Source organism: Helianthus annuus, chromosome 15 (genome assembly GCF_002127325.2).
Source record: "Helianthus annuus cultivar XRQ/B chromosome 15, HanXRQr2.0-SUNRISE, whole genome shotgun sequence".
Taxonomy (NCBI): Eukaryota; Viridiplantae; Streptophyta; class Magnoliopsida; order Asterales; family Asteraceae; genus Helianthus; species Helianthus annuus.
This window is the reverse complement of record NC_035447.2, coordinates 160,388,612-160,398,251: the sequence shown is the minus strand read 5'-3', so window position 1 is coordinate 160,398,251 and position 9,640 is coordinate 160,388,612. Positions and strand designations below refer to the sequence as shown.

At 37.4% G+C, this 9,640-nt stretch overlaps 1 protein-coding gene across 3 annotated transcripts; it reads right to left on the bottom strand.

Annotated features, from left to right (window-relative positions):
- Window positions 1–3,647: 3,647 nt before the first annotated feature.
- Window positions 3,648–7,720, bottom strand: LOC110912870 (ubiquitin-conjugating enzyme E2 variant 1D). 3 transcript variants are annotated; one of them, XM_035983993.1, is made up of 5 exons: window positions 7,529–7,714; window positions 6,009–6,075; window positions 5,391–5,530; window positions 5,169–5,294; window positions 3,648–4,064 (listed from the first exon to the last, which is right to left on the bottom strand). In XM_035983993.1, the coding sequence occupies exons 2-5, from the start codon at window positions 6,016–6,018 to the stop codon at window positions 3,924–3,926; spliced, it is 417 nt and encodes a 138-aa protein (XP_035839886.1). In that variant the 5' UTR covers window positions 6,019–6,075; window positions 7,529–7,714; the 3' UTR covers window positions 3,648–3,923. The 3 variants fall into 3 exon arrangements, with proteins under 3 accessions (XP_035839886.1, XP_022013391.1, XP_022013392.1); XM_022157699.1 differs by lacking the exon at window positions 7,529–7,714 and adding an exon at window positions 6,291–6,374; XM_022157700.2 differs by lacking the exon at window positions 6,009–6,075 and having other exon boundaries at window positions 7,529–7,720.
- Window positions 7,721–9,640: the final 1,920 nt, after the last annotated feature.

Here is a 9,640-nt window from a genome sequence, read left to right as displayed (position 1 = left end):
AATTTGAAATTATAAATTCGTATTCGATTTATATTTGATGATTTACTTGACTCGAATTGAATCGAATTCGAATTCTTATAATCGAAACGAATTCTTGATAATCGAATCGAATTTAATCGAATTTCGAATTTTTCAAATTCGAAACGAATTCTGAACACCCCTAAATTAGATATAACAATAAGTACATAATATTATTTTAAAACTTAAATGGTATAATAAGGCTATAGGGGGAGTTGGGTGACATGACCCTTCTCGTCAACGTCATGCCACCCAACTCTTATCGACACCCTATATGGTGTAGTCATGACCCAAACCGCCATCCTTTTTTTCAAAAAAAAATATTTTTGTCTAGGTCAAATCCTTGAAATTTAGAAAAGTTTGAGCGTGGTTGTCGTCGCACACCATGATGGTTCACAAGGAGGGCGATGTAGCTGTGGTTATGTGGTCCTACGTGGCAACCCATGTCCAATCCACCACTCCATACCACATAGCTTAATATAAATAAAAACACTTTGATGAATTTAATGTAAAAGATGTTATGAAATACCTTTGAAGTTTGAAAAAGAGTTAATAGTATTTATCAAACACAGTTGTATTTTTCTTTCTAGAAACCAACTTCTTACTCTGAAACGAATCATGATCGGATTAAAATTTTCGTAAGCATTCTACAATACTTAGAGGAGGCAATCTTGACCCAAAGCCTTTCAAATGGATCAATTTGGGTTGCTTTTAAAATTATATGGGTTGATTTGGGTAAGATATTTTAACTAATTGGGTCATAATGGGTCACTTGAAATTCCATCTTGTTATTTTCGGGTCAAAGCGGGTCGACAACATTAAAGAAATGGGTCGATGTGGGTTAGTATCTTAAAGAAACGGGTCGGGTTTCGGGCCGACACGGGTTTCTGCACGCACGAGTTTCCGCACGAGACAAGTTTCGGGTCGGGACGAGTTTCGTACCGTTTCGACGCGTACCGTTTTGACCCGTACCGTTTCGACCCGTACCGTTTCGACCGGTACCGTTTCGACACGAACCGTTTCGACCCGTACCGTTTCGACCAGTACCGTTTCGACCCGTACTGTTTCTACCCGTACCGTTTCGACCCGTACCGTTTCGACCAGTACCGTTTCGAATCGAACCGTTTCGACGGGAACCGTTTCGACCAGTACCGTTTCGAATCGAACCGTTTCGACCCGTACCGTTTCAACCAGTACCGTTTCGAATCGAACCGTTTCGACGCGAAGCGTTTCGACGCGAACCGTTTCGACGCGAAGCGTTTCGACGCGTACCATTTCGACCATTACCGTTTCGAACCGAACCGTTTCGCGATGAATCGGTTTTCTACGATGAAATATTAGCTTGTTTGTCACGAACTTGTTCGTATAATTGCTTCGCGAGCTTCTCGCATACTTGACATTTGATGAAAGGTATATCATCTTTACGAGCAACTCCAGGTGATTTTGAAGAATAGGAGATCTGTATACCTGATGAAGATAACAGTAGGCATATGATTAATAGATTGAATATTGCTGTTTGATTGATTTTCGCCATTACTGTGTGTTGGTAGCGTATCAACAACGAACAGTAGTTGGTGAGTTTTTTATTTTTGGTGGAAAATATTAGGACGAAATTGCCCCTTGATGTATAATTTCTCTCTTTAAAAAAAGCATTTTTTTAACAAAACTGACCCGACCCGACCCGAAACCCGTTCTGACCCGGACCCGTTTCAACCCGAACCCGTTCTGACCCGAACCCATTCCGACCCGAACCCGTTCCAACTCGAACCAAAACAACCCTTTTTTTAATTGACCCGTTTTGACCCGAACCCGTTCTGACCCGAACCCGTTTTGACCAATGACCCAACCCGACCCGTTTGCCAGGTCTAACAATACTGATGTGTAAACGCTCTACAATACTATTGTGTGTACCTTTTTTTGTTATACAAGATGACATGACTATGTTCTAAAAGGTTAAAATTGGTAAACTAGTATTGAACTAGTGCGATTCCCTCGCGCTCCGCAGCGGGAATCAATCGACGTCGGTTTAGTTCGTTACGTATAGCAACCGAAAGTGAAAACCAAAAAATGAAAGCCATGATGTCATCATGATTTGCCCTAAAACATACCAAAACGTGTTTTACATCGATCGAGAACCATAATAACTATTTCAATATCATTTCAATGCTTGGTCGAAATTGATTTGGTTACCAGTATGGTATAGGCCCTCTTACCATAAAAAAAAAACTCTATTTTGAATATTACAAAATTACAAATGTGCATATTTAGATTTTTAGACTAAAAAACACAAGTAATCAGATAAAATAAAAATAATTTTCATATTTAAAATTGGTATTAGTGTATCACACATACACATGAAACAAACAATCATTACAAAGTAAAAAAGTAATTTAGACTAATAAATATGGCCTAAAAGTAATTCGGACTTAGCTTTTCACTAAAACCGCCCGTAATGGGGCGTGATTTATATAAAATAAATTCGAATAAAACGCCCGAAAACGCCGAGAAGCCGCTACACCCCGGCGTGTTCGGGGTGATTTTGGGCAAATTTGGTTTTGACGTTCTTTGAATCACGCTATTTGGGCAATTTGTTGGCCAATCAGATAAGGCCATGTGTTTTAGAGAGATGGAGATGGAACTTTTGGGTTGGGATTGCCGGATTTTTTAGGTTGGGTCCGCCGGAATTGTTGCTGGAAAAGCTGGAATGCAGGAAACGAAGAAGAAGATGGAATGCCGGAAAAGGTTTTAAAAGTTTAGTTTTGACAACTTTGGTCCCTGTGGTTTAGATATGATTTTAAATTTAACTTTTGAACTTTTGAATTTTGGTCCTTGTGGTTTAGATATGTAATGTTTTCTATTTAACTTTTGAATTTTTTTTTAAGAATGTAATGTTTTTTTATTTAAATGAAGTTTATTAGTTTTAATTAAAAAATTTAATAATTGTGTAATGATTGACGGGGCATTATTGGGCATTATCCCACTACGCCCTTTTTGTAAAAACGCCCAATAATGCCCCCTTGCTGACTGGACTGCCACATGGCGGAAAACGCCCAAGAGTAGGGGCATTATTCACTAAACCACTACGCATGGTCTAAAGACAAAAAAAAAAAAAAAAAAAAACACACCTACTACGGCTAGTAGTTGTGTTTTAGCGTATATATAATGTCATCAAAACAATCGAAACAAACTTCTACATAGGCAATATTCACGTCAAGAAAAAGTTAGCTATAACTTCTACATATGTAATTGTGATTTGTGAAAGTAAACAACGTTTATCTCTAATTTCACAAGCATGTATGTTTTAAATACGTTCATGGATTTTAATAAACTGGCAATTTTAGTCAAATGCTTTAAAAGGTAAAACAAACCGGCATGTACAACCATTGAAATAAGAACTGTGTGTGGCAAGTCCAGTTATGACTTATGAGCTAATGAACCAAATCTGATCAAACTGGAAATCAGATAAACCACCAATACCAGCTGCCTCCATTTGTCGGACAATCGATTTTTGAGATAAGCTGACCAGTTTGCAGTTCAACTTCCGGTGCGGTTATCAAAACATTTACTTATCCCTTGACGAAGAAGACGTTTTTTTGGGGGAATTAATCAAAAAGACACTCCACGAGAAGTTTTAGTAAAACCAATGAAACATGCACGCGGAGCCAAATCTTACAATTGAGTTGTCAAAATGGATACATATATTAAACAGTTGACACAAACAAAGATCCCATTAATCAAACAACATCAAGATGAAGAAACAGGACAAGGGTTTTTTTGAAGGAGACATTGTCCACTACATTTGTTGACTTCCATGAGGATTTTGACCCATAAATCATTTGAAAAATGTGCACCAGATATCACATGACATTATGTTTTCTTCTCGTTTTACTTGATTCCTTCAACGACTAAAAGAAAGTACCTTCGGGTGGCTGCACAAGTTTACGGTTGTGGGGAGCCGCCATCTCTTTTTTCAGCTGTATCAGTATGTCTTCCATTGTGTATTCTCTCTGCCAGTTTGACAGAATTCCAAACTTCTTTGCTTCCACCTACACGCAAGCAATATAAAATATATTAGGGGCGTTGAACATGTTAAGTTGGCGAATGAATTGTTCAAACCGAATACAATCCATATATTTATTCGTGTTAAAACTATGAACCCCAATCCGGACACACTTAAAACCATGTAACCTGAACACGGCATGTTTAACCCGTTTATCTAGGGCTGTAATCGAGCCGAGCCAGGTTGAGCTCGAGCTCGAACATAAACGAGTTAGCTCGGCTCGTTTATGTAATCGAGCTGAAAAGTCGAGCTCGAGCTCGGCAAGTGAAATGTTCAAGCCAGCTCGAGCCAAATCAAGCAAGCTTGTTAATTTTTTTTATATTTCTTTTACAAGTAATGATAACTTAAAATACATAAAAAAAAGTACACATATATCTATATGTATCATTTTTATTATTCTAATATTTTAAAGCCTAAAAGGTATATTAAAAGTATTATATGTTTTGTTTATTTTCCCATATTTTTTTACATGTTATTGGTTAATTAAACTTGAACGTTAAAACTTCAACCCCTCCCCCATATTTTTTATATTAATACATTTAAAATTTAAATTTAATTTATATAAAATAAAATAATTGGAGCTGGCTCGTGAGCTCACAAGCCGAGCCAGGCCTAGCTCGAGCTTACAAATTGAGCCGAACCAGCTCATTTACAACCGAGCTTTTTTAGAGCTTTTTCCGAGCGAGCCGCGAGCTTTTTGAACACCCCTACGTTTATCTAAACGCATTCAGGTTGGCGGGTAAAAATGAAGTTGTAAATGAGTTAATTGGGTTGGCGAGTAACAACTGGGTTAAACGGGTTGATGGATGGACCTGTTTAATTAAGCAGATTGGCGGGTCGGTCTGTTTGATTAAACAGGTTGGTTTTGGTCAATTGGTTTCATTAAACAGGTTGTTGCGTCAACTGGTTTAACTAAACAGGTTGGGTGAGTCGACCTTTTCAAGTAAAAGGGTTAAACAAGTCAACCTGAACACGACCCTAATTAAATGGGTCAACCTGAACATACCCGTTTATTAAACGGAAACATCCACCCCTAAGACCAATTATAGAAATCCAATCTTTGACTTAAGAAAAGTCAAACAGTTCATACCACTCCAGTTTCATGGTTGACACAGGTCATGTTAACCCGAGAATGAAATCGGACAGTAGGAGGCTTCTCCGGGTAGTCTTTGTCACAAAATAGCTTCAATTGGTAAATCCGTCCTTCATGTACAGACTGACAAAACAACAGAATGAACAAAAGTTACAATCTATATCGTGTTATTATACACATGACGTGTACTCAATTTACGAGAGAATAAACAGAGTTTACATTGTGAGGACCGATGATGGTGCCGGTCCATGAGCGCATATAAATGTCATCGCCATCATCCATCCCGTAACTCACTGTGCCATCTCCAATACCCTTTTCTCCACGCTCAAGTTCCTCCAGCAATCTGAAATTTCTAGGCACTGCAACATAAAATAATTACAAAAGCATGAGAGCCCAGAAAAAAGAGCTACAATATTATATTTGTATAAATGCACCAGAACTTTGAGGTCCCCACAGCTGAGACAAGAACGAGATCTGAAAGTGCGTGTATCATGTACGCGAGGCATGTTTGTGTATAATTTAAGTTATATCCTAGCCTCTTTAACATACACACCGAAAGGTCCAAAGATAACACACAAAAAACAAAACAAATACACACTATAATGATGTTAAAGCACGACCTACCATGTGTTGTCAAAAGTGTGCCTATGCGCAAGGCGACCTACCTTTCTTATCTCTGTGTACAAGTATACAAGCCCTATGTACAACCGTAAAAAGCATGACCTACCTTCTTATCCGTATGTAGAACTATACAAGCTCTATGTACAGCAAACAAACATGACCCTATATTTTTATCTCTAATGACTCTATGTACAACCATATATGATATACTTTCACCTTTCTTCATCTCTATAGCCTCTTTTTCATACCCCAACTGTCTTCCATTATTCTTTCTCTGCTTCACCTGGAGAAAACAGAACTTTGAGAAAGAGAAAGACCGAACAGAGAAAAACGCAGAGGAAGCTGAATGTCGCATCTAAAACCCTCTTGTTTCCTCCATGGATCTTCATATTAATCTGGAAACCCTCTAATTTCTGATTCAGTTACCCATAACCAGCATATCGGACCCAAAATATGATATACACAACGATATACAAGTATACAACCTTCAGAAAATACCCTATACATGATGCATTGCGAAGCGCACGTGCAAGCCTCTATGGAAAGCTTAAAAAGTGCACACGTCATGTATACCTTGTGCCTTGCCGCACCTGAAGCAAAGTTAGCCTTGCCTTGCTGCACCCCGTGCCTTGGCACGCTTATTAAAACACAGTTAAAAACACACATCTATACAGCCCCCCTATGATCAACATCAATGGATCATCTAAATCTACTGATAAACGTGGTCTACGGTAAGGACACAGTAGCCATCATTTTCTTCAAATAAAAATAACGTTAAATTAGGGATTAAGAGCCAAGTAGCATTTATCAAATCTCAACTACTCAGATATCTCCCCCTAAGAACCGCAGTTATGATAGCACTAGTAGTAAATGTTCAATGAGAAGGACAACACTAAACAACAAAGGATTCAGATGATAACTATTACAGGCACAATCCGATAATTGCTACAGTTTTGTGAGATAATCATATAATGTGTTCCTCCTAACAGCATGTAAGTGTAAATTGGCACAATATGCACCAAGAAAACACATAAACAAATGACGAACCTTATGTTTGTAACTAGGACTTACGCAAGAACATTAAAGCGAAGTACTGATTCTCAAGGACCAACTCATAACTCATAGCAAAAACAACATCTATCTGATCATATCACCCAACTAAAACGTTATGAACTTCCCGTTAACTTATACAGAATGGACCAAAGTGAACAGCAAAAACTCCCGAGACTAAAGGTTCTATATTATGCAGAGTGATAATTGGGCGCCGTATTTGCCAGACAACACAACTCGTAAAGCTTCACAAACAAATTTAGAAGCTAGAATAACTATCCTCTCAGATCCCCAACTTTCATACATCTGAACATTAAGACCTGGTGATGATCTGTTTTATCAAACACTAAAGATTCAATTCCGAAACCGCCAACGCCTCTAAAGTAAACACCCATCCACATAGAGCAACAATTACTACATTAAATAATAGGTAACCTAACTTTATAATCATAAACCTTTGGAAACAGAAACACAAAAGTCATGAAATTAAAACAAAACATGCCAAACAACACAAATCCCCAATACATATATGGTACGTTAACGAATGATCGAGCATATATAGCGATTGAAAAACCAAAATCGGGAGTCAGTGTCATCCGATTCGTAAACTAGGTATTGGAATGAAGAAATATTGACAAGTAAGTGCACCGAAAGGATAAGAAGAATAAACGATTGAGAAAACTCACCGACAACACTGGATCCACCTGAGCCAAGCGTCATGAGTTCACAATTCAAAAGAGCAGATTAGATCGCGAGAGAGAGGTAGGGGAAGAAACTTGTTGGAAAGGGGGAGACGGATTAAAGAAGCAAAGGAAAACAATAATAAATTAACGTCTATGGGTGCAAACGAGAGCCGGAACTCGTTTGAGCTTGGCTCCTTCTGAGTTTTCTATTTAAAACTAGGGCTGTTTATAAGCTGAGCTGAGATAGGGCAAAACTCGGATTCGGCTGGATTATAAACCGAGCTGGCTCGGTTCGGATTTGAAAACGAGCTGGAAATCTAAGTTCAGGTCCGGCTTGGTTTTAAACCGAGTTTGGTTTGGTTTGGCTCGATTTTGAAAAGAAAAATTAATACATGGATATCAAAATTAAGCAATCTAAAATATTATTCAATAATTCAAAAGAACATATCCAAAGTAAGCTCAACCTAATACATTACAAGTCAAAATCAAGTTTAACAACACAAAATACGTTTTTAATTTCAATGAAAGACAATATAAGTTCATTAGCATGGTAATCAACCTTTAAATGTGGTATAGATATCAAGTTACACTCCTATCACATGTAAATAATAAGTTTTTGTGATATATTATAATGTATATAAAAATAAAATATATTAAAAGTAAAATAATCCGAGCTAAACCGAGCCGAGTTGGTATGCGAGCCAAACCGAGCCAATTTAGCTCGTTACGAGCCGAGCTAGACTCACTTTCTAACCGAGTCGAGCCGGCTTAGCTGTGACAACCCGCAATTTCAGGTTAATACTTTAACCTAACCACAGTTAACTTAAACATACATTCATAGCACTGCATTTAACTAGGGTTAGTTAAATGAGTCTACTTTGGTAATTCGGAGAATTACCGGAACATTTGCATGATAACTCTCGAACATTGGTGAATAACATGAATAATAATTATAAACGGACGGTTTATACGAACTTATGTGTTGTATGATATATTCGTGGATTGTGTGTTCTAACTGTAAGATGTTGTGGGCCTTGTGTAATAATGACATAGTTAGGGGTGTTTAGGGTTAATAGTGAAACTTTAATATAACTCTTCCATAACCCTAAACCTCCCTCACAAATCACTATACGGCAGCTTGCAAATCATCATTTCTTTAATCATTCTCCAATCATTCCTGGCTACACAAGTTCTCACATAATCATCCAATCTTTTATCCTTCAATCCTTCAAGTTCAAACCCTATAATCAATCTAAGGTAATTTATTTATGATTGTACCTTGTTATCTCTGCTCTTTTGAGTTCATGCAAACCCTTGTCCTCCAAACAATTGTTCTGTGATTAAATTGGTCATGCCTCTTGTATGTGAAATCATGTCTGATGAATGTGTAATAGTTTGTTTGGTTTTAGAATGCTATTGATATGCTTGAACTGCCAAAATGTTGTGTTGATTCGTAGTGTTATTGATTAAGGTTTTGATCGTAGGAACTGTTTCACAGAATAGAAACTGTGATGTTTATTCTGTACGTTTGATTGTCTAAGAATAAGTGTCAGACTTTGTGAAGTCACAAAGTCCGAGTTTATCATATGTCCGACTTTGTGAAATAAGAATCAGGGTTTATGTTAAACTTTTGGGTCATGGTTTTCTTTTATGGATCCGAGTTTGTTGTGGCTGGAATGATATAATAAAGTGTTCAGGGATTATAAAAATAAAAGATAGTCCGAATTTATGAGAAAACATAGGGTCCAGATATAATGACAATGAGGGATCAGGATTTGTGTATTATATGTCAAGTTGTCCGAGTTTGTATAAGGAATTAGATGGGTCCGATTTTAGTAAAGAAATATGGGCTTCAGAGTTTGTCACATATGTTCATGCACATGTTCCGAAATTACAAAAAAAAAAAATAATAAAGAAAGAAAAGTGTGGATTCCAAATTTAAATGGCAAAGGATAAGCTCCGGATTTAATAACTGTGGGCCGACTGAGTCAGAGTTTGTCACATGTATTCTGAATTTTGAGGTTTATAATTGAATTAAAAGAAATATGGATCGGTCCGAACATATATATATCTATATAGGGTCGGGATTTATAGAAAACGGTAGAAAGTGTGAGA